Raw genomic sequence first — 24975 nt, forward strand, 5'->3', positions numbered from 1 at the left:
CTCACAATAAAGAAGGCGTAAACCGGGCAGTTATTAACCTAAACAATATTTTTGATAATTTGGCAACAAGTGCAAACTTGAAAGCTCGCAAGAACAAACCCAAAACAAAAAACTATGAAAAATGGTTTGACCCAGATTGCCATAACATGAGGAAAAAACTTAGAAAATATCAAACCAAAAACACAGACATCCAGAAAACGAGGAATTACGCCTTACTTATTGTCAGACACTAACACAATACAGAAACCACTCAGAACCAAAAAAGAGCAATATATTAAGAATACACTCAGCTCCATGGAGGAATCCATTGATTCCAATTGTTTCTGGGACAACTTGAATACACTACACAAAAAACAACACGACGCATGGCCATTCAAAATGGGGACACATGGGTATACCACTTTGAAAAATTATACCAGAAAAACGCACTAAGACCAGAGCAACACCAAATATGCAAAAAACTGGAAAAGCTAGAAATGGCCATAAAAGATAACCAAAACCCGCTAGACTCCATAATAACAGAAAAAGAACTTTTTGAAAAACTCAAGGACCTGCGACCAGGAAAAGCTTGCGGGACAGACGGCATACTAAACGAGATGATTAAACACACAGACGACAAAATGAAACTGGCTATCCTAAAACTCTTCAACTTGGTTCTGAGTGTCGGTGATTTCCCTGATGTCTGGAACAAAGGACTCATAACGCCCATATACAAAAGTGGGGACAAAATCGACCCAAACAACTATCGAGGCATCTGTGTAAACAGTAACCTGGGGAAGGTATTCTGTAGCATCATAAACAAAAGACTTATAAACTTCCTTGAGGAGCACAATGTCTTGAGTAAAAAGCCAAATTGGATTCCTGCCAAAACTATAGAACATCAGATCATATCTTCACCCTACAGACCCTAATTGACAAACACGTTCACCATAACAAAAGCAAAATCTACGCATGCTTTGTAGATTTCCAGAAGGCTTTTGACTCCATCTGGCATAACGGTTTATTCCTGAAACTTATCGAAAGCGGGGTAGGAGGAAAAACATATGATGTAATTAAAATCAATGTATACAAACAACAAATGTGCAGTTAAGATTGGAGACAAACAAACAAAATACTTCCCACAGAGGCGGGGGGTGACGCAGGGCTCGCCAATCTCCACCGACACTCTTTAATATTTACATAAATTAATTGGCAAAACTACTTGAACAATCCACAGCAACCGGCCTCACCCTATATGAATCCAAGGTTAAATTCCTCCTCTGTGCAGACGACCTGGTTCTGCTGTCACCAACTAAGGAGGGTCTACAGCAGAACCTGGACCTGCTGGAGTCGTACTGCCAGACTTGGGCCCTGACAATAAATTCCCCAAAAAACCAAAGTCCTTGTGTTCCAGCAAAGATCCAAACATCAGGGACCCAAAATAAATTTCACACTAGGAACAACCAAAATCGAACAAACCACTAACTACACATACTTGGGCTTAAAAATCAGTTCTACGGGAAACTTCAAACTGGCTGTGAATGAACTGAAAGAGAAAGCAAGAAGGGCTTTCTATGCCATCAAAAAATCAATCCAAATAGAAATCCCAATTAGCATTTGGCTCAAAATTTTCAATCAGTAATTGAACCAATTGCACTCGATGGCAGTGAGGTATGGGGACCGCTAACACAACAAGAATTTGGAAAATGGGACAAACACCCAATGAGATCCTACATGCAGAATTCTGTAAAAGTATCCTCCGGACTCAAAGGAAAACAGTAACAATGCATGCAGGGCGGAACTAGGCCAATATCCATTAATAATCACTATCCAAAAAGAGCCACCAAATTTTGGAATCACCTACAAATGAGCAACCCCCAATGCTATCACTACGACGCCCTGAAATGCCAAGAGCTGACCATAAAGAAGAATACCCTCAGTCAACTAGCCCTGGGACTCAGTGAAGTAACTACTAACAATACTAACAATAACCAGCCCCAGGACAGTGACAGGGTAACACAAAGAATTCGACCCAACACAATCGTCGCTAAGCAAAAGGAAAAATATCTGACATATTGGGCAGAAACAACAAAAACCCAAAGCAAACTCAATTGCTACTTGGCCCTAAACAGACAATACAACATAGCTGATTACCTGACCATGGTAAAGGATAACAAACTGAGAAGAACCTTGACAAGGTACAGACTTAGCAAACATAGCCTAGCGATCAAAAAAGGCAGACACAGGCAGACCAGGCTGCCAAGAGAAGACAGGATATGCTCTCACTGCAGTCAGGGAGTAGTGGAGACAGAGATGCACTTCCTCACAGCTGTGGAAAATATCAGGGCATCAGGGAGAATTTCTACCAAAAATTCTCACAAATATGCCCTGAATTCAGAAATCTGAATGACAACCAAAAACTCCCATACTACTGGGGAGGAGAGAAGCTGTATAACACTGGCGGCACACTATGTTACAGCTTGCCATGAACAGAGGGACAACCAGTAAACTAAGAAAAGAGTATATATAAATAATGCGATTGTATATTTATACACTCAGGGATATACCTGTTTATACACTGTATGAATAGAATTGCGTTTATGTGTTCAACCATAAATGTATTATGATGCTTTGGCAACATAAGATGTACCTTATCATGCCAATAAAGCGATTTGAATTTGAATTTGAGAGAAGCGAGAGATTGGGAGTGTGAGACAGAGAGAGATTGGGAGTGTGAGAGAGAGAGATTGGGAATGTGAGAGAGAGAGAGATTGGGAGTGAGAGAGAGAGAGATTGGGGAGTGTGAGAGAGAGAGAGATTGGGAGTGTGAGAGAGAGATTGGGAGTGTGAGAGAGAGAGAGATTGGGAGTGTGAGAGAGATTGGGAGTGTGAGAGAGAGAGAGACTGGAGTGTGAGAGAGAGAGAGATTGGGAGTGTGAGAGAGAGAGAGATTGGGAGTGTGAGAGAGAGAGAGATTGGGAGTGTGAGAGAGAGAGAGATTGGGAGTGTGAGAGAGAGAGAGATTGGGAGTGTGAGAGAGAGAGAGATTGGGGAGTGTGAGAGAGAGAGAGATTGGGAGTGTGAGAGAGAGAGATTGGGAGTGTTGAGAGAGAGAGAGATTGGGAGTGTGAGAGAGAGAGAGATTGGGAGTGTGTGACAAATGTAAGAAGTCACACAACACCAGGTTATAGTCCAACAGCTTTATTTGAAATCACAAGCTTTCGGAGCGCTGCTCTTCTTCAGGTGAAGTGGAGAAATGCATAAAGACACAGCTTATATAGTCAGAGAATCATGTCAGATGTTTACAGGTAACCTTTCCAACTGCCATTTATCACACCTCGGCAGAGAGATAATCACAGCAGTCAAAGGTGTGAATGGTGTCCAAACAGGTCAGTCAGGGAAACATTACATCAAAGAACAATGAGGTGTGGTCACAAGGGGTCAAATATTGCAGATGCTGGGGTCTGTATGAAAAACAAAAAAAAACAGACAAAAAACATTTTTTTTGGCTGGAAATCACAGCAGGTCCGGCCGCATCTGTGTAGCGAGAACAAGCCAATGTCGACTCGGGTCTGGATGACCCTGCATCAGGTGGGGTTACATGTAGCGTGACATGAACCCAAGATCTCGGTTGAGGCCGTCCTCATGGGTGCGGAACTTGGCTATCAGTTTCTGCTCGACGATTTTGCGTTGTCGTGTGTCTCGAAGGCCACCTTGGAGAATGCTTAACCGAAGATCGGAGGCTGAATGTCCTTGACTGCTGAAGTGTTCCCCGACTGGTACGACCTACACGATAACATCAACAAGTTCCATCCCACCATCAAACTCACCATGGACTACTCCTCAGAATCAGTCTCATTCCTGGACACACGAATCTCCATCAAAGACGGACACCTCAGCACTTCACTCTACCGCAAGCCCACGGACAACCTCACGATGCTTCACTTCTCCAGCTTCCACCCTAACCACGCTAAAGAAGCCATCCCCTATGGACAAGCCCTGCGAATACACAGGATCTGCTCAGACGAGGAGGAACGCGATGGACACCTACAGACACTGAAAGACGCCCTTGTAAGAACGGGATATGATGCTCGACTCGTCGATCGACAGTTCCGACGGGCCACAGCGAAAAATCGCATAGACCTCCTCAGAAGACAAACACGGGACACAACCAACAGAGTACCCTTCGTCGTCCAGTACTTCCCCGGAGCGGAGAAACTACGCCATGTTCTTCGCAGCCTTCAACATGTCATCGATGACGACGAACACCTCGCTAAGGCCATCCCCACGCCTCCACTACTCGCTTTCAAACAGCCGCCTAACCTCAAACAGACCATCGTTCGCAGCAAATTACCCAGCTTTCAGGAGAACAGCGACCACGACACCACAACAACCCTGCCACAGCAACCTCTGCAAGACATGCCAGATCATCAACACAGATACCATCATCACACGTGAGGACACCACCCCACCAGGTACATGGTACATACTCATGTGACTCGGCCAACGTTGCAGGAAAGGATGCCCCGGAGCATGGTACATCGGCGAGACCATGCAGACACTGCGACAACGGATGAACGGACACCGCGCAACAATCACCAGGCAGGAGTGTTCCCTCCCAGTCGGGGAACACTTCAGCAGTCAAGGACATTCAGCCTCCGATCTTCGGGTAAAGCATTCTCCAAGGTGGCCTTCGAGACACACGACAACGCAAAATCGTCGAGCAGAAACTGATAGCCAAGTTCCGCACCCATGAGGACGGCCTCAACCGAGATCTTGGGTTCATGTCACGCTACATGTAACCCCACCTGATGCAGGGTCATCCAGACTCGAGTCGACATTGGCTTGTTCTCTCTACACAGATGCGGCCGGACCTGCTGTGATTTCCAGCCAAAAAAAATGTTTTTTGTCTTTTTTTGTTTTTCATACAGACCCCAGCATCTGCAATATTTGACCCCTTGTGACCCCACCTCATTGTTCTTTGATGTAATGTTTCCCTGACTGACCTGTTTGGACACCATTCACACCTTTGACTGCTGTGATTATCTCTCTGCCGAGGTGTGATAAATGGCAGTTGGAAAGGTTACCTGTAAACATCTGACATGATTCTCTGACTATATAAGCTGTGTCTTTATGCATTTCTCCACTTCACCTGAAGAAGGAGCAGCGCTCCGAAAGCTTGTGATTTCAAATAAAGCTGTTGGACTATAACCTGGTGTTGTGTGACTTCTTACATTTGTCCACCCCAGTCCAACTCCGGCATCTCACACCACAGGAGTGTGTGAGAGAGAGATTGGGAGTGTGAGAGAGAGAGATTGGGAGTGTGAGAGAGAGAGAGAGATTGGGAGTGTGAGAGAGAGAGAGATTGGGAGTGTGAGAGAGAGATTGGGAGTGAGAGAGAGAGAGAGATTGGGAGTGTGAGAGAGAGATTGGGAGTGTGAGAGAGAGATTGGAGTGTGTGAGAGAGAGAGACTGGGAGTGAGAGAGAGAGAGATTGGGAGCGTGAGAGAGATTGGGAGTGTGAGAGAGAGAGATTGGGAGTGGAGAGAGAGAGAGAGATTGGGAGTGTGAGAGAGATTGGGAGTGTGAGAGAGAGAGATTGGGAGTGGTGAGAGAGAGAGATTGGGAGTGTGAGAGAGAGAGATTGGGAGTGTGAGAGAGAGAGATTGGGAGTGTGAGAGAGAGAGAGATTGGGAGTGTGAGAGAGAGAGAGATTGGGAGTGAGAGAGAGAGATTGGGTGTGAGAGAGAGAGAGATTGGGAGTGTGAGAGAGAGAGATTGGGAGTGTGAGAGAGAGAGAGATTGGGAGTGTGAGAGAGAGACTGGGGGAGAGAGAGAGAATGGGGAGAGAGAGAATGGGGCGAGAGAGAATGGGGAGATAGAGAGAGAGAGAGCGACTGAGGGGTGAGAGAGATGTGGAGAGAGAGGGAGAGACTGGGGAGATAGAGAGAGACTGAGGGGGGAGAGGGAGAGCGACTGAGGGGGAGAGAGGGAGACTGGGGGAGAGAGGGAGAGATGGGGGAGAGAACGAGAGAGAGTAGAGAGACGGGGGGAGAGAGGAGAGAGACTGGGGAGAGAGAGAGAGACACTGGGGGAGAGAGAGAGAGTCTGGGGAAAGAGAGAGAGAGACTGGGGGAGAGAGACGGGGAGAGAGAGAGAGACGGGGAGAGAGAGAGAGATGGGCGAAGGGAGAGAGAGACTGGGGAGAGAGAGAGAGACTGGGGAGAGAGAGAGAGAGCGAGAGAGCGACGGGGGGAGAGAGAGATGGGGAGAGAGAGAGACTTGGGGGGAGAGGGAGAGAGTGGGGGAGAGAGAGAGAGAGAGAGAGACTGGGGGGAGAGGGAGAGAGTTGGGGAGAGAGAGAGAGACTGGGGAGAGAGAGAGAGACTGGGGAGAGAGAGAGAGAGCGAGAGAGCGACGGGGGGAGAGAGAGACCGGGGGGTGGGGAGAGAGAGAGAGTTGGGGGGAGAGGGAGAGAGTGGAGGGAGAGAGTGGGGGAGAGAGAGAGAGAGAGAGAGAGAGAGAGAGAGACTGGGGGGAGAGGGAGAGAGTTGGGGAGAGAGAGAGAGACTGGGGGAGAGAAAGACTGGAGGGGAGAGAGAGAGAGACTGGGGAGAGAAAGACTGGAGGAGAGAGAGAGACTGGGGGGAGAGAGAGAGACGGGGGGAGAGAGAGAGACTGGGGGGAGAGAGAGAGCGACTGGGGGAAGAGAGAGAGCGACTGGGGTGAAGAGCGGGGGGGAAGAAGGGGAGAGGGGAAGGGGAAGGGAATGGGGGAAGGGAAGGGGAGGGGGGGAGGGGGAAGTGGAGGGGGAAAGGGGAGGAAGTGGAGGAGGAAGGGGAGGGCGGAGGGAAGGGGGAGAGTCCCCGAGCCCCGCCCCCCCAATCACCCGAGCCCGGCCCCCCCCCGAGCCCCGCCCCCCCCCGATCTCCCGAGCCCCGCCCCTCCCCCCGATCTCCCGAGCCCCGCCCCTCCCCCCGATCTCCCGAGCCTCCCCCCGATCTCCCGAGCCCCGCCCCTCCCACCGATCTCCCGAGCCCCGCCCCCCCCGATCTCCCGAGCCCCGCCCCCCCGATCTCCCGAGCCCCGCCCCCCGATCTCCCGAGCACCGCCCCACCCGATATCCCGAGCACCGCCCCACCCGATATCCCGAGCCCCGGCCCCATCTCCCAAGCCCCGCCCCGCCCCCCCGATCTCAGGAGCACGCCCCCCCCCCAATCTCCCGAGCCCTGCCCCCCCGGAGCCCCGCCCCCCCCGATCTCCAGAACCCCGCCCCCCCCGAGGGTGGCCCCCCCCGATCTCCCGAGCCCCGCCCCCCCCCCCCCCGATCTGTAGTCCGGGCCCGCGATCTCCCGATCTCCCGCCCCCCGATCTCCCGATGTCCCGCCCCCCGATCTCCCGCCCCCCGATGTCCCGCCTCCCGCCCCTCCGATGTCCCGAGCCCTGCCCTGCCTCCCGCGCAGCGGCGTCCCACTCTCCGGAGCCCCGCCCTCCCGCTCTCCGGAGCCCCTCTCTCCAGATCGCCGATTGCGGCTGAGAGACCCGCCCCCCCGCCCGAGCCGAGCGCGGAACAGAGAGACGCCACGTCTCAGCTGCTCCTGCTGCGCGCGCACCCTGACCCTCGTGGCTGACGCCGTTGCCCCGGGTAACGTGACGGGGGGGGGTGGTGGTGTGAGAAGCTTAGCAGAAGCCCTAGCTCGGGCCTGGCTGGGCAAGAAAGGCCCAGGCTTTCAGGCCTAACAAAAAAACGGGAAAAGGTATGAAAAAGAATGTTCAGGTTAGAAAAAATATTTACAAATGAATGAAGTTTTTTTTAAAACAATTTAATAAATTCAGTTTTATTTTGCTGGAAATGTATATTTGAAAAGAAAGACGCAGAAAGCAGGAAAAAGAATAGAAGCAAGATGGCGGCCACTCACCTCGGTTCAGAACGATAAGGCCCGCCCACACACGCACCGATTGGTCGACCGTCAGGTCACCGAAGCGTAGGATTGGTCAATCGTCAAGTCACTCAACACTCAACTGTAGGATGGCACGCGCCAGGAACCCGCCGTACGATTGGTCGACCTCGATGTCACACGGTCGCTAATGAGATGCTAATGAGCGGAATGTTGAACGTTTTTTGGATACCGCGGGCGCGATTTTTGTCCGGCCGAAACGTAAATACGCCTATGACCGGTCCGGAATCGCAAGCTTTCTTTTGACGTGACACGCGCATAGGTACGCTCTATAACTTTCAAACGTATAGAGAACGGACGGACAGACAGAAGAGCAATTATATATATAGAGATTTTTTACCCACACTCTTTGTCTGTCTTTTCTTCTCTCCCACATGGCAGCTGTCCTTCATTCTGCCAGCGCAATTTACACTTCATCTAGAGCCATCCTTTGTTTCTTAACCTGCCCCATTACCATCTCCTTTTGCCTTGAATATCTCTTAATGTCTCTTAATCTCTTCCGCCTTTCATCCTATCACAGACCTTCCCTTTTGTTTTTCCTCCCCTCCCCCATTTCCCATCCCCTACACTTGCTTAAAAATCTGTTCCATTTCCTGCTTTTTTCCAGTTCTGACGAAAGGTCATCGACCTGAAACGTTAACTCTGTTTCTCTCTTCACAGATGCTACCTGACCTGCTGAGTTTCTCCAGCATTTTCTGTTTTTATTTCAGATTTCCAGCATCTGCAGTATTTTCTTTTTGTATTAGATACTGTTCTCTTCAGCCGTGACAGAGAGTCCCGAAGGCTGTGTTGCCTGCCTGGTGCCAGGGTTAAAGACATCTCTTCGCGGCTGGAGAAGAACTTGGAGTGGGAGGGGGAGAATCCAGTAGTCGTGGTCCACGTAGGAACCAACGACATAGGTAGAACTAGCAATGAGGTCCTGCTGAGGGAGTTTGAGGAGCTAGGATCCAAATTAAAAAGCAGAACTTCAAAGGTAATAATCTCTGGATTGTTACCTGAGCCACGCGCAAATTGGCACAGGGACAAACAGATTAGAGGTTTAACTGTGTGGCTCAAAGAGTGGTGTAGGAGGAAGGGGTTTCAGTTCATGGGGCACTGGCACTAGTACTGGGGAAGAGGGAGCTGTCCCGTTGGGACGGGCTCCACTTAAACCGGCTGGGACTAGTGTCCTGGCGAACCAAATAACTAGGGCTATAGACAGGGCTTTAAACTAATGAAGGGGGATGCGGGTGGGTGGGAGGATTCAGGAAAGAGTAAATTTAAAAGCAGCGAGAGAGCTGTCAAGGCTCTAGAGCAGAGTAGAGTTTAGGGTAAAAATAAGCAGAGTGGGTCAGGAAGGGACAGAGAGAGTAACAAAGGTAATAGGGCATCAGTGACTAAGGTGACATCAGGGGAAAAGAGAAATAAGTCAAAGCTAAAGGCATTATATCTGAATGTGCAAAGCATTCGCAACAAAATAGATGAATTAATAACTCAGATAGAAATGAACAGGTTTGATCTAATAGCCACAACAGAGACGTGGTTTCAAAGTGGCCAAGGTTGGGAACTAAATATTCCAGGATATGGAAAAGGAGGAGGGGTAACCCTGATAATAAAGGATGGGATGAAGACAGTAGAGAGAAAGGATCTTAGCTCTGAAAATTAAGAAGTAGAATCAGTTTGGGTGGAGTTAAGAAACAGCAAGGGGCAGAAAACATTGGTGGGGGGTGTTTACAGGCCCCCAAACAGTAGTTGTAATGTAGGGCAGAGTATAAATCAGGAAATTAGAGGCGCATGTAACAAGGGTAATACAGTAATCATGGGGGACTTTAATCTACATATAGACTGGGCAAACCAAATTTTCAGTAATACAGTAGTGTGGGAGATGAATTCATGGAATGTATGCAAGATAGTTTTCTAGATCAGTATGCTGAGGAACCAACTGGGGAACATGCTATTTTAGATCTAGTAATGTGTAACAAGAAAGGGTTAATTAATAACCTTGTTGTAAAGGGGCCTTTAGGGAAGAGTGACCATAATATGATGGAATTTTGTTTTGAGTTTGAAAGTGACTTTGTTCAATCCGAAACTAGGGTCTTAAATCTAAACAAAGCAAACTATGTAGGTATGAGGGCCGAGTTGGCTAAGGTAGATTAGGAAACGACATTAAAAGGTATGACAGTGGACGAGCAATGGCTAGCATTTAAATAATTCATACATAATTTACAACAAATATACATTCCTTTAAGACACAAAAACCCCACAGGAAAAGTGGTATAACCGTGGCTAACGAGAAGTTAAAAGATAGTATTAGATCAAAGGAAGAGGCTATAATGCTGCCAAAAAGAGTAGTAAGCCTAAGGATTGGGAGGATATAGAATTCAGCACGGTGGCATAGTGGTTAGCACTGTTGCCTCACAGCACCAGGGACCCGGGTTCGAATCCGGCCTCGGGCGACTGTCTGTGTGGAGTTTGCACATTCTCCCCGTGTTTGCGTGGGTTTCCTCCGGGTGCTCCGGTTTCCTCCCACAGTCCAAAGATGTGCGAGTTAGGTTGATTGGCTATGATAAATTGACCCTTAGTGTTAGGGGGATTAAATACGTGGGGTTACGGGGATAGGGTGGGATATGTGTTGGTGTAGGGGTTACGGGGATCGGGTGGGATATGTGTCGGTGCAGGCTCGATGGGCCAAAATGGCCTCTATCTGCACTGTGGGGTTTCTGTGAAGAAGTTGATAAAGAAAGGGAAAATAGAATATGAGAGTAAACTAGCAAGAGACATAAAAACAGACTATAAAAGCTGCTATAGGTATGTAAAAAGGAAAAGATTAGCGAAAGTAAATGTGGGTCCCTTACAGGCTGAGACAGGAGAAATTATAATGGGGAATAAGGAAATGGCAGAGAAATTAAACAAATACTTTGTGTCTATCTTCACAGAAGAAGACGCAAATAACTTCCCGGAAATAGTGGGAACTGAAAGAAATTAGTATTAGTAAAAAAAAAATAGTACTGGAGAAATTAATGGGACTGAAAGTTGATAAATCCCCTGAACCTGATGGCCTACATCCTAGGGTTTTGAAAGAGGTGGCTACAGAGATAGTGGATGCATTGGTTTTCATTTTCCAAAATTCCATAGATTCTACAACGGTTCCCACGGATTGGAAGGTAGCAAATGTAACCCCACTATTTAAGACAGGAGGGAGAGAGAAAACGGGGAACTACAGACCAGTTAGCCTGACATCAGTAGAAGGGGAAATGCTAGAATCTATGACTAAGGATGTGGTAACAGGGCACTTAGAAAATAATAATAGGATTGGGCAGAGTCAACACGGATTTATGAAAGGGAAATCGTGTTTGACAAATCTGTTCGAGTTTTTTGAGGTTGTAACGAGCAGAATAGATAAGGAGGAACCAGTGGATGTGGTGTATTTGGATTTTTAGAAGGCATTCGATAAGGTGCCACACATGAGGTTAATAAACAAAATTAGGACTCATGGGATTGGGGGTAATATACTAGCATGGATTGAGGATTGGTTACCGGACAGAAAACAGAGAGTAGGAATAAACGGGTCATTTTCGGGTTGGCAGGCTGTGACTAGTGGGGTACCGCAAGGATCAGTGCTCGGGCCTCAGCTATTCACAATCTACATCAATGATTTGGATGAGGGGACCAAATGTAATATATCCAAGTTTGCTGATGATACAAAGCTGGGTGGGAATGTAAGTTGTGAGGAGGATGCAAAGAGGCTTCAAGGGGATATAGACAGGCTAAGTGTGTAGGCAAGAACATGACAATAGAATATAATGTGGAGAAATGTGAAGTTATCCACTTTGGTAGGAAAAATAGAAAAGCAGAGCATTTTTTAATTGGTGAGAGATTGGGAAATGTTGGTGTTCAGAGGGACCTGGGTGTCCTTGTACACGAATCACTGAAAGTTAACATGCAGGTACAGCAAGCAATTAGGAAAGCAAATGGTATGTTGGCCTTTATTACAAAAGGATTTGAGTATAAGAGTAAAGATGTCTTACTGCAAATATATAGGACCCTGGTGAGACCACAGCTGGAGTACTATGCACAGTTTTGGTCTCCTTACCTAAGGAAGGATATACTTACCATAGAGGGAGTGCAACGAAGGTTCACCAGACTGGTTCCTGGGATGGGGGGATTGTCCTATGAGGAGAGATTGAGTAGACCAGGCCTATATTCTCTCGAGTTTAGAAGAATGAGAGGTGATCTAATTGAAACATATAAATTGCTTACTGGACTTGAGAGAGTAGATGCAGGGAGGATGTTTCCCCTGGCTGGGGAGTCTAGAACCAGGGGTCACAGTCTCAGGATATGGGGTCGGCCATTTAGGACTGAAATGAGGAGAAATGTCTTCATTCAGAGGATGGCGAATCTTTGGAATTCTCTACCCCAGAGGGCTGTGGATGCTCAGTCGTTGAGTATATTCAAGACAGAGATCGATAGATTGTTGGATATTAAGGGAATCAAGGGATATGGGGATAGTTCAGGAAAGTGGAGATGAGGTAGAAGATCAGCCATGATCTTATTGAATGGTGGAGCGGGCTCGAGGGGCCAAATGGCCGACTCCTGCTCCTATTTCTTATGTTCTTATGTTTTAGCGACTGCAAGTCATGAGGTGCCACACAAAAGATTATTGCTTAAGATAAAAAATCACGGGATTGGGGGTAATATTCTGGCATGGATAGAGGATTGGCTATCTAACAGAAGGCAGAGAGTTGGGATAAATGGTTCATTCTCAGAGTGGCAATCAGTAACTAGTGGTGTTCCGCAGGGGTCAGTGCTGGGTCCCCAACTCTTTACAATCTATATTAACGATTTGGAGGAGGGGACCGAGTGTAACATATCAAAGTTTGCAGATGATACAAAGATGGGACGGAAAGTAGTGAGTGAGGAGGACATAAAAAACCTGCAAGGGGACATAGACAGGCTAAGTAAGTGGGCAGAGATTTGGCAGATGGAATACAATACTGGAAAGTGTGAGGTTATGCACTTTGGCAGGAAAAATCGTAGAGCAAGTTATTATCTTAATGGCAAGAAACTGGAAAGTACCGAAGTACAAAGGGATCTGGGGGTCCTGGTGCACGAAACTCAAAAGGTTAGTATGCAGGTGCAGCAAGTGATTAAGAAGGCCAATGGAATGTTGGCTTTCATTGCTAGGGGGATAGAATATAAAAATAGGGAGGTATTGCTTCAGTTGTACAAGGTATTGGTGAGACCGCACCTGGAATACTGCATACAGTTTTGGTGTCCATACTTAAGAAAAGACATACTTGCTCTCGAGTCAGTACAAAGAAGGTTCACTCGGTTAATCCCAGGGATGAGGGGATGGACATATGAGGAGAGGTTGAGTAGATTGGGACTCTACTCATTGGAGTTCAGAAGAATGAGAGGCGATCTTATTGAAACATATAAGATTGTGAAGGGGTTGGATCAGGTGGATGCAGGGAGGATGTTCCCGATGATGGGTGAAACTGGAACTAGGGGGCATAGTCTTAGAATAAGGGGCTGCTCTTTCAAAACTGAGATGAGGAGGAACTACTTCACTCAGAGGGTGGTAGGTCCATGGAATATGCTGCCCCAAAAAGCTGTAGAAGCTACATCATTACATAAATTTAAAATAGAAATAGACAGTTTCCTAGAAGTAAAGGGAATTAAGGGTTACGGGGAGCGGGCAGGAATTTGGACATGAGTCTAGGTTCGGATCGGACATGGCCCTGTGGGAAGCGGAGCGGGCCCAGGGGCCGTGTAGCCTGATCCTGCTCCTATTTTATGTGTCTAATTCTGTTAGATTCAGGAGATGGTTCTGTGGTAGTAGATTGGCGGTTAGGATCAGATCAGCCATGATCTTATTGAATGGCGGAGCAGGCTCGAGGGGCTGATTGGCCTACTCCTGCTCCTATTTCTTATGTTCTTATGAGTGGGTGATTAACCCTTTGCAAGCCACCCTTCCGTTGGTAAAGTTAGGGTGCGGCTGCAGGGACTTGAGCCCATCATCCAGGGCTGACCCTCCCAGTGCAGTAACGAGGGAGGTGCCGTCTTTCGGATTGAGACGTTAAATCGAGTCCCCGCCTACCCTCTTGTGTGGATGTAAAAGATCCCACGGGCACTATTTTGAAGATGAGCAGGGGAGTTCTCTCCAGTGTCCAGGTCAATATTTATCTCTCAATCAATATCACTGAAAAGCAGGTTATATCTGGTCATTGTCGCATTGCTGTTTGTGGGAGCTTGCTGTGTGCAAATTGCCTGCCGCGGTTCCTAAATTACAACAGTGGCTAAACTTCAAAAGTACTTCATTGGCTGTGGTTTTGGGACGTCCTGAGGTTGTGAAAGGCGCTATAGAATTGCAAGCCTTTTTATCTGACTGATATACAGAACTATCCAATATAACTCATAGATATATGTCCCGAGGCGCTATATAAATGCAAGTTCTTTCTTTGTTTCTTTACCGTACAGAGCTGAAAGCCCCGGGTTCATCTCCTGGCCTGTGTCGAGATAGCCGATCTCATCCAGTGGTCGAGTTGCCGCTGTCTGACCCGGTGCCTCTTGCTTTGGCCAAGTGATGATCAGCTCAGGGTTTCTCCATTGCTGTCCAGTGACCCGCCCCGCTGAAATGTGATGACAGGGTTCTGTTTGGCTGTAATTCACCTGCAGTCTATTTCTCTGCCAGCTCACACATGAGAAGTGTTGAGTGATGGTGAAGTGGTTCAGTGACAGCTCTCCTCACAGCTCAGTTGGTAGTCCGTGTGTGGCTGCACTGTAATAAGTTGGAACTCCACGTGTGATCAAGAGACCCATTTAGGCTAGAACAGAGAGGAGGTTTAGTGGAGGTTGGTTAAGAATTATGAAGGGTGAATTGTTACCCGTACTATACCCATTACACTATCAGATCCCAAAGTCGAGAGTAAGGCTTCAAGAGGAGCCCTTTGTAAATATTAATTATTCAAAAAAAGTAATTGGTAAAGTTCCCCTTAAAAAAAAAACTGGGATGGCAACTGGCATTAACACGGTGGGCCGAATGGCCTCCTTCTGTGCTGTAACCATCTTTGGTTCTCAGATGGTGCTCTTTGCAGAGGGTGGGGTGGATGGGGTTTCCTTTCCATTCAGAGCGTTGCCCCTTTTAAATAGCCTTGTCTTACCAATGCCGTGAGCTTTGCAAGAGCTTCGCCCCTCCCTATTTCTGCAGTCTCCTCCAGCCCCACAGCCCCTCCGAGATATGTGCGCTCCTCTAATTCTGGCCTCTTGAGCATCCCCGATTATGATCGCTAAACCATTGGCGGCCGTGCCTTCTGTTGCCTCGGCCCTAAGCTCTGGAGTTCCCTCCCTAAACCTCTCCGCCTCGCTACCTCTCTCTCCTCCTTTAAGACGCTCCTTAAAACCTATCCGTTTGACCAAGCTTTTCGTCACCTGCCGTAATATCTCCTTATGTGGCTCGGTGTCAAATTTTGTCTGATAACGCTCCTGTGAAGCGCTTGGGACGTTTTGCTACGTTAAAGGCGCTGTATAAATACAAGTTGCTGTTTTTTAAAGTGCAGTTAAATTGTACCATTACAGGTCGGTGTATGATGGAGAGGAACACTGGCGGTTCATGGAGAAGCTGGAGGCCCGGATCAGGAACCATGACCGGGAGATTGAGAAAATGTGCAACTTCCATTTCCAGGGATTTGTGGACTCCATCACGGAGCTGCTGAAAGTGCGGGGAGAAGCACAGAAACTGAAGGTGCGTCGCTCTCCGCCTCGTCTCGGCGCTGTCTGACACCGCCAAACCGGTTACCGTGGATGCCGGGAGCATTCCAAGTCTAACTCAAGTTGGGGGCGGTGGGAATTGGGGGGGGCGGGGTTGCGGGAAGAGACGTGGGGACGGGTGGGGAGACGTCACTGCGAGCCCCATCCTGTTCTTGCCCAGTAACCATGCACGGTGAGAATGTGGAACTCGCTGCCACAGGGAGTGGTTGAAGCGGGGAGCGTTGATGCATTTAAAGGGGAGGCTTGATGGATTCATGAGGGTGAAGGGAACAGCGGGAATACAGGGGCAGGGTGGAAAGAGGTAATTAGAGTGTGAGGATGGCTCGTGTGGAGCATAAACACTGGCATAGATCTACCTGGCCGAATGGCCCTGCTTCTGTCCTATAATTCGATGCAATTTTCAGCAGAAGTAATTGGATCACGATAACTGATTCTTAAATATGCGATGCATTGGTCATTCAGCATTTTTGGAGCCCAGCAGATTCCCCGTCAGTGAGCACCCTGCCCTCTCGGCCCATGTAACAGTGAGGTTTCAACCTCCGTTCCATCCGGGGGCCATTAGCCCCACTCAGTGATAGATGAAGCTTCATGTGTCACACGCGCTTTGTCCAGATGCTGAGTTGTAGCTCTCACCTGAACTTTGGGTAATTCTTGATTCACTGTCCGGGTACCTTTTTAAAAATGCCTCACTCTCCTTCGGTAATAACAACATCAGAATTAGGAGCAGGAGTCAGCCATAAGGCCCCTCGAGCCTGCTCCGCCATTCAATAAGATCATGGCTGATCTTTGACCTCAACTCCACTTTCCCCATATCTCTTGATTCCCCCAGAGTCCAAAGCTCGATCGATCTCAGCCTTGAAAATACTCAACGACTCAGCATCCACAGCCCTTTGGGGCAGAGAATTCCAAAGATTCACAACCCTCCGAGTGAAGAAATTCCTCCTCATCCCAGTCTTAAAAGGCCGACCTCTTATCCTGAGACTGTGATCCCCTAGTTCTAGACTCTCCAGCCAGGGGAAACAACCTCTCAGCATCTACCCTGTCAATCCCCCTCAGAACCTTGTATGTCTTGATGAGATCACCTCTCATTCTTCTAACCTCCAGAGAGTAAGATCAGCCATGATCTTATTGAATGGCGGAGCAGGCTCAAGAGGCCGTATGGCCAACTCCTGCACCTATTTCTTATGTTCTTAGACTATCGGCCCAATCTACTCAATCTCTCCTCATCGGACAACCCTCTCATCCCAGGAAGGTACCAAAGCCAAGTAGCAGTGCTGAAAGCTGATCATTGCTGTATTCAGCCCTAGAACCCTCACTGTTTTAGCACTAATTACTTTTCATATTCTAATTTTTGGAGCTACTTTTTGAAAATAATTGTTTTTCTTCTTCTTTTCAGACCCAGGTGACAGACACCAATAACAAGCTGCAGGATTCAGGGAGGGAGGTGAGTCCCTTCCATCCCTTGTCTCATGTTTCATTGTGGGTCTCCTCCAGCCCTGCAAACCTCCCGAGATATTTGCGCTCAATGTTCCCGCTCAGTTGTGTGCGCGGCCACGCAGTAATCCGCAAGGTCCCGCGCAGGCCGCTCACCGGCTCTTACATTGGAAATACCGCGTACGCACAGAAATTTAAAGGGACCGTGCATTAAAAGAAACGGTGCGCAGAACAAAGCGCAGCTTGCAGGGAACATTGTCTGCGCTCCTCTAATTCGGGCCTCTTGAGCATCCCTAATTTTAATCTAGCCACCATTGGCGGCCGTGCCTTTAGTCGCCACGGCTCCAAGCTCTGGGATTCCCTCCCTAAACCTCTCCGCCTCTCTCTCCTCCTTTAAGTCACTCCTTAAAACTTACCTCTTTGACCCAGGTTTTGATCATCTGCCCAAATATCTCCTTATGTGGCTCGGTGTCAAATTTTGTTTGATAAACGCTCTTGTGAAGCGCGTTGGGATGTTTTACTACGTTAAAGGCGCTATATAAATACAAGTTGTTGCTGGGTTATCTCTCCCCACTATATTTCCTAAACAGTGACTACACTTCCAAAGTACTTCATTGCCTGTGAAGCGCTTTGGGGCGATCTGAGGCCGTGAAAGGCGCTATATAAATGCAAGTTCTTTTATGTATAAATTTGCTGTTGCAAATGTATTTAAAAATCACCAACCAACTTGCCTTGCGCTGACCTACCAGCTCACCTCTGTTGCCACGTTCCTCTTATAAGTTGAAATTGCACTAAAAGAAAAAAGTGTTTCCGGGTCCGAGCTTTCCAGGTGGCTGTGAGTTAATCGGCGAGTCATGTCGACCAGGGAGGACAGATCCATGGTCTGCGTAGATGTAGCTGGACTCGAGTCAAGGCAGCGGCTGTTGGGCATCCGTGAGCTGTGGACCGAAAATCAGCCGCCGCTCTTTGCGGCATGACAGCGGGCCGGAAGGCTCGGTCGGCTATGATGCCCACTCCATTCACTTGTTGCATGCCCTGCCCACGTTCACTGTCATAAGAACATAAGAAATAGGAGCAGGAGTAGGCCATACGGCCCCTCGGGCCTACTCCGCCATTCAATAGGATCATGGCTGATCTGAATCTAGACTCAAGTCCACTTCCCTGCCCTCTCCCCGTAACCCCTAATTCCCTTATCTGGCATATGGATTTTGCCACCCAGACGGGGTAGCAAACCAAAAGGAGGAGTTCAGGAAGAGGAGGGGGCGAATTGGTGAGATTAAAAAAAACTGACCACTCTGTTAGTGAACCTGTCAAAACTGACCGCCCGGTTTAGTGAACCTGTCAAAACTGACCGCCCGGTTAGTGAACCTGTCAAAACTGACCGCCCAGTTTTGTGAACCTGTCAAAACTGACCGCCCGGTTAGTGAACCTGTCAAAACTGACCGCCCGGTTAGTGAACCTGTCAAAACTGACCGCCCGGTTTAGTGAACCTGTCAAAACTGACTGCCCGGTTTAGTGAACCTGTCGATTCTGACCGCCCGGTTAGTGAACCTGTCAAAACTGACCGCCCGGTTAGTGAACAATCTGAGACGTTTCGACCTGTTAGTGAAGAAGTAGTTATTCCGATTGTTTCTTTTCCCCGTGTGCTGCAGTTACTTATTGAAATGGAGGAACTGAAGAAGTGTCGCTCACAGCAAAGGAACATAGCGGCCACAATGGATCAACTGACGCTGTGTCTACCAGGTACGAGACAGCGACAGGAGACAGGATCTCCGCCGGGGATAATAGGTTCAGTGCTAGTCATTACGGTATCTTGAGTCAGCAGAGCGGATTTGAACAGTGAAGAGAACAAAAAACCGCAATTTGAAGCAGAGGGGAATCGCAGTGAATGCAGGAATGTCGAAATGTGCAGGAACTGAGCTGTCTATATGAGCAATTCCCAGTTCCTGGGGAATGCCGTATTCCCCCATACCTGTCGCACACATCCAACAATTCTTTCTCCAGGTACTTGTCCAACGGGGAATGGTAGCATAGTGGTAATGTCACTGGGCTAGTAATCCAGAGGCCTGGACTAATTATCCAGAGACGGCAGCTGATTAATTAATTCAGTTAATGAAATAAACCTAGAATAAAAAGCTAATCAGTAATCAGAAACTATCGGATTGTTGTAAAAACCTAATGTCCTTTAGGGAAGGAAATCTGCCATCCTTACCCGGTCTGGCCTATATGTGACTCCAGACCCACAGCAACGTGGTTGACTCTTAACTGCCCTCTGAAACATAGAAACATAGAAGATAGGAGCAGGAGTAGGCCATTTGGCCCCTCGAGCCTGTTCTGCCATTCAATGAGATCATGGCTGATCATCCAAATTCAGTACCCTGTCCCTGCCTTCTCCCTATATCCCTTGATCCCTTTAGCCTTAAGAAATATACCTAACTCCTTCTTGAATATATTTAATAAGTTGGCCTCAACTGCCTTCTGTGGTGGAGAATTCCACAGGTTCACCACTCTCTGGGTGAAGAAATTCCTCCTCATCTCTGTCCTAAATGGCTTACCCCTTATCCTTAGACTGTGACCCCTGGTTCTGGACTCCCCGGCCATCGGGAACATCCTTCCTGCATCTAGTCTGTCTAGTCCTGTTAGAATTTTATAAGTTTCAATGCGATCCCCTCTCATTCTTCTAAACTCCAGCGAATATAAGCCCAATTGACCCAATCTCTCCTCATACGTCATTCCTGCCATCCCAGGTATCAGTCTAGTGAATCTTCGCTGCACTCCCTCCGTGGCAAGAACATCCTTCCTCAGATAAGGTGACCAAAACTGCACACAATACTCAAGATGTGGTCTCACCAAGGCCCTGTACAACTGCTGCAAGACATCCTTGTTCCTGTACTCAAACCCTCTCACTATGAAGGCCAACATACCATTTGCCTTCTTAACCGCCTGCTGCACCTGCATGCTTACCTTCAGCGACTGGTGCACAAGGACACCCAGGTCTCGTTGCACTTCCCCTTTTCCCAATCTATTGCCCTTCGGATAATAATCTGCCTTCCTGTTTTTACCACCAAAGTGGATAACCTCGCATTTATCCACATTATACTGCATCTGCCATGAAATAGCCTAGTCACTCAGTTGTAACTAACCGCTACGGTCAAAATAATAAGAATGAAACCGGACGGACCACCCGGCATCAACCACGGCACCAGCAACGGCACACCCAGCCCAGTCGACCCTGCAAAGTCCTCTCCAACATCTGGGGACTTGTGCCAAAAGTCAAGCAACAGCCTGACATAGTCATACTCACAGAATCATACCTTTCAGCCAATGTCCCAAACTCCTACATCCCTCCACCACCGGCGTACCGTGGCTGCAGTGTGTACCATCTACAAAATGCACTGCAGCAACTCGCCAAGGCTTCTTCAGCAGCACCTCACGAACCCGCGACCTCTTCCACCTAGAAGGACAAGGGCAGCAGGCGCATGGGAACACCACCACCTCCAAGTTCCCTTCCAAGTCACAAACCATCCTGACTTGGAAATATTTCGCCGATATCCTGCAATTCCCTCCCTAACAGCACTGTGGGAGTACCTTCACCACACGGACTGCAGCAGTTCAAGAAGGCGGCTCACCACCACCTTCTCGAGGGCAATTAGGGATGGGCAATAAATGCCGGCCTTGCCAGCGACGCCCACATCCCATAAACGAATAAAAAACACTTGCTCTTGATTTAGCCCTTACTGCCTCTGTGAGAAAGTCCATCCGAGGAAAGAAGAATGGACATCCTTTGCCGCAATCTTTCAGTCCACCTTGGATATAGAAGTGGTGCCAGTGGACCGGAGGTTTGCCACTGTTACATTTAAGATAATTGTCAAGAAAGCCAGAGGGGGAGCTGAGGAGAATCCCTTTTTACTCAGCGAGTTGTTATGATCCGGAACGAGCTGCCTGAATGGACGGTGGAAGCTGATTCAATAGTAACTTTCAAAGGGGAATTGGATATTTACTTAAAAAGGAAACATTTGTCGTGCTATGATGAAAGAGCAGGAGAGTGGGACGAATTGGTATCTCTTTCAGAGAGCCGACACAGGCACGATGGGCCGAATATTCTCCTCCTGTGCTGTACGATGCTGTGATCTTGAATTAAAATTGGGGAGCCAAGGGGAAGGGCCAATGCCCCTAGTGCAGGAGTCCGGTAATGTCTGAAAAGGGAAGATGGATTCATTTGGGAAGTAATTGATAAGTGGTGCAGATTTGTGTTTTAAAAGGCTCTAGATTATAGGGGGAAGGTGAGAGGTTTCATAGCACGCAGAACCTGCGGAAAAATCAATTAGTAGGTGTGATGAGTCTTGATTTCAACACAGTGAGGATATGGGGAAGAGAAAGTGAGTGCCGGCGTAGCAAGAGAGGCAAGAAGCAATGATCTGTAGTTAGGCAAACAACAACACCAATAACTTGCATTTATATAGCGCCTTTAACGTAGCAAAACCTCCCAAGGCGCTTCACAGGAGCGTTATCAAACAACATTTGACACCGAGCCACATGAGATATTAGGGCAGGTGATGGAGTTAGGTTTTCAGGAGCATCTTAAAGGAGGAAAGAGAGGTAGAGAGGCGGAGAGGTTTAGGGAGGGAATTCCAGAGCTTAGGGCCTCAGCCGCTGAAGGCACGGCCGCCAAAGGTGGAGCAATGAAAAAATTAAGTATGCGCAAGAGGCCAGAATTGGAGGAGCGCGGAGATCTCGGAGGGTTGTAGGAATTGGAGGAGATTACAGAGGTAGGAAAGGGGTGTGAGGCCCTGGAGGAATTTGAAAATGAGGATGAGAATTTTAAAATCGAGGCGCTGCAAAGAACATTTCGAGGCTCAAGAGCCAGAAAAAGAGATTGTATGCTGACGACCACTGGCATTGTCTGAAGCACAGAATCTCTGATTTCCTCCTGCGGCCTTACTGAACTCTACTCCACTCCAGATCATGGTGAATAGTGCCAGCTTGGTAGCACTCTACCCTCAGAATCAGAAGCCCTACTTTTGGACTTGAACAGATTATCCAGTGCTGTACTGGTTATGCCTCTCTGAAGCAGCCTGGGACATTTTTTCTGCGTTAAAGGCGTTTTGTTCACGCGAGTTGTTCTTGATGGTAACTGGGAGGTGTGCTGACCTTCGGATGAGACTTTAACCCCCAGGTCCCCGTCTGCCTATTGCACAGGTTCAGGTGGATGTAAATGATCCCGCGCCAATATTCGAAGAAGAGCAGGGTGTTCTGGCCAAGGTTTTTCCCTTGACCCACTGCACCATTTTCACGTCGCTGCAGTTTGTGGGACCTCAGTGTACGTAAATTGGCTGCTGCATTTCCCTGCACTACAGCAACTGTGCTTTGAAGTAATTCACTGTACATGAAGCACTTTGGGGCCTTTCTGATTGATGTTATAAGGCGCTGCAAGTTTGTTCTTTCTGATCGATATCCCGTGCTGGGCTTTGCATCACCCGAGCCAACACGAGTTCGAATCTCACCAGGGCAGCTGGGGAATTTAAATTCAGTTCATCAAATAAATCTGGAATAAAAAGCTAGTTTCAGTGATGGTGAACCATGAAACTATCGGATTGTTGGAAAAACCCATCTGGTTCACTAACGGCCTTTAGGGAAGGAAATCTGCCGTCCTTACCCGGTCTGGCCTACATGTGACTCCAGACCCACAGCAATGTGGTTGACTCTTAACTGCCCTCTGAAATGGCCCAGCAAGACACTCCACTGTCTGACCTCCACCTTCTCAAGGGCAATTAGGGATGGGCAATAAATGCCGGCCTTGCCAGCGACGCCCACATCCCATGAATGAATTTAAAAAAAATTTGAGTTCAAGGAGCTGAACGCCTAGCTGTGTTTAATCCCAAATGTTGTACATAAACCACAAGCAATGAATGAGTCATATAATGTCCTCACCAGCAATACAGATCGTAAAACTGCTGCTTAAAACGCCCCAACAGCGCTGACTGATGAACATCCACCCGTTCCAGTTGAGCGCTCAAAGAACAAAGTGTGAAAACCTCAAAATAACTTTTACCGTATGCACAGCCTGGTCTCAACCAATCTGCGACGTTGAAATTAATCTTAAATTGGTAAAACTTCATTTGAGGGGTTTTGATAGAGGAAGTAGGGAGAAACTTTCCACTGGCAGGAGGGTCGGTAACCACAGGTCACAGGTTTAAGATAATTGGCAAAAGCGAAAGAGGGGAAATGAGGATTTTATTTTAACGCAGCGAGTTGTTGTGATCTGGAACACGCTGCCTGAAAGGGCGGTGGAAGCACATTCAGTGGCAACTTTCAAAAGGGAATTGGATAAATACTTGAAAAGGAAACATTTGCAGAGCTATGGGGAAAGAGCCGGGAAGTAAGACTAATTGGATAGCTCTACCAAAGAGGCACGATGGGCTGAATGGCCCCCTTCTGTGCTGAATCTATTTCCTGTCACTCTGTTCAGCAAATTACAAAGGAGGCATCAGGGGAGGAGAGAGGCAACTTGCTGTTCAGTCATCAGGAAGCGCTGTCGCGCTCCGGCTAAGTTAAGCAGTAGTCAACGCGGTAGTTAATGGAGATGGGATGCGGGGTGCAGCCTGGCGGAGATAGGCAAATGGCAAACATTTAAAGATCGCATGGATGAACTACAGAATTTGTTCATGCCTGTCTGGCATAAAAATAAAACAAAAAAGGTGGCTCAACCGTGGCTAACAAGTAAAATTAGGGATAGCATAAGATCCAAGGAGAGGACATATAAATTGGCCAGAAAAAGCAGCAAACCTGAGGATTGGGAGCAGTTTAGGATTCAGCAAAGGTGGACAAAGGGATTAATTAAGAGGGGGAAAATGAAAGAAATGGCAGACCAATTAAATACATACTTTGGTTCTGTCTTCACAAAGGAGGACACAAATAACCTCCCAGAGATGTCGGGGAACATAGGGTCTAATGAGAGGGAGGAACTGAATGAAATCAGTATTTGTAGGGAAATGGTGTCAAGGAAATTGAGGGGATTAAAGGCCGATAATCTACATCCTAGGGTAATTAAGGAAGTGGCCCTAGAAATAGTAGATGCATTGCTGGTCATCTTCCAAAATTCTATAGACTCTGGAACAGTTCCCATGGATTGGAGGGTAGCTAATGTAACCCCACTATTTAAAAAAGGTGGTAGAGAGAAAACGGGGAATTATAGACCGGTAAGCTTGACATCGGTAGTGGGGAAAATGCTAGAGTCTATTATAAAAGATGTAATAGCAGAGCACTTGGAAAAAAGTGACAGGATCAGACAAAGTCAACATGGATTTACTAAAGGTAAATAATGCTTGACTAATCTACTGGAATTTTTGAGGATGTAACTGGTAGAATAGATAAGGGAGAACCAGTGGATGTGATGTATTTGGACTTTCAGAAGGCTTTCGATAAAGACCCGCATGAGAGATTAGCGTGCAAAGTTAAAGCACATGGGATTGGGGGCAAGGTACTGACTTGGATAGAGAACTGGTTGGCGGACAGGAAGCAAAGAGTTGGAATAAACGGGACTTTTTCCGAGTGGCAGGCAGTGACTAGTGGGGTACGGCAGGGATCGGTGCTAGGACCCCAGCTATTCACAATATATATTAATGATCTAGACGAGGGAACTAGATGTAATATCTCCAAGTTTGCAGATGACACAAAGCTGGGTGGGCGTGTGTGCTGTGAGGAGGATGCAGAGAAACTCCAGTATGATTTGGACAGGTTGGGTGATTGGGCAGATGCATGGCAGATGCAGTATAATGTGGATAAATGTGAGGTTATCCACTTTGGTGGCAAAAACAGGAAGGCAGATTATTATCTGAACGGCAATAGATTGGGA

At 47.8% G+C, this 24975-nt stretch overlaps 1 protein-coding gene across 2 annotated transcripts in view; it reads left to right on the forward strand.

Annotated features, from left to right (window-relative positions):
* LOC147123782 (exocyst complex component 6B-like) overlaps positions 1-24975 on the forward strand; it is an 860046-nt gene that overhangs the window by 102321 nt on the left and 732750 nt on the right. For both annotated transcript variants that reach the window (XM_085975948.1, XM_085975954.1), the window contains 3 exons: positions 15495-15660; positions 17083-17130; positions 18773-18863. In XM_085975948.1, the coding sequence (XP_085832074.1) occupies positions 15495-15660; positions 17083-17130; positions 18773-18863 (305 nt within the window). The remainder of the gene's footprint in view (positions 1-15494; positions 15661-17082; positions 17131-18772; positions 18864-24975) is intronic.

This window comes from Somniosus microcephalus, chromosome 2, assembly GCF_052327205.1.
Source record: "Somniosus microcephalus isolate GS21.2 chromosome 2, FLI_Smic_1.0, whole genome shotgun sequence".
NCBI classification, from domain to species: Eukaryota; Metazoa; Chordata; class Chondrichthyes; order Squaliformes; family Somniosidae; genus Somniosus; species Somniosus microcephalus.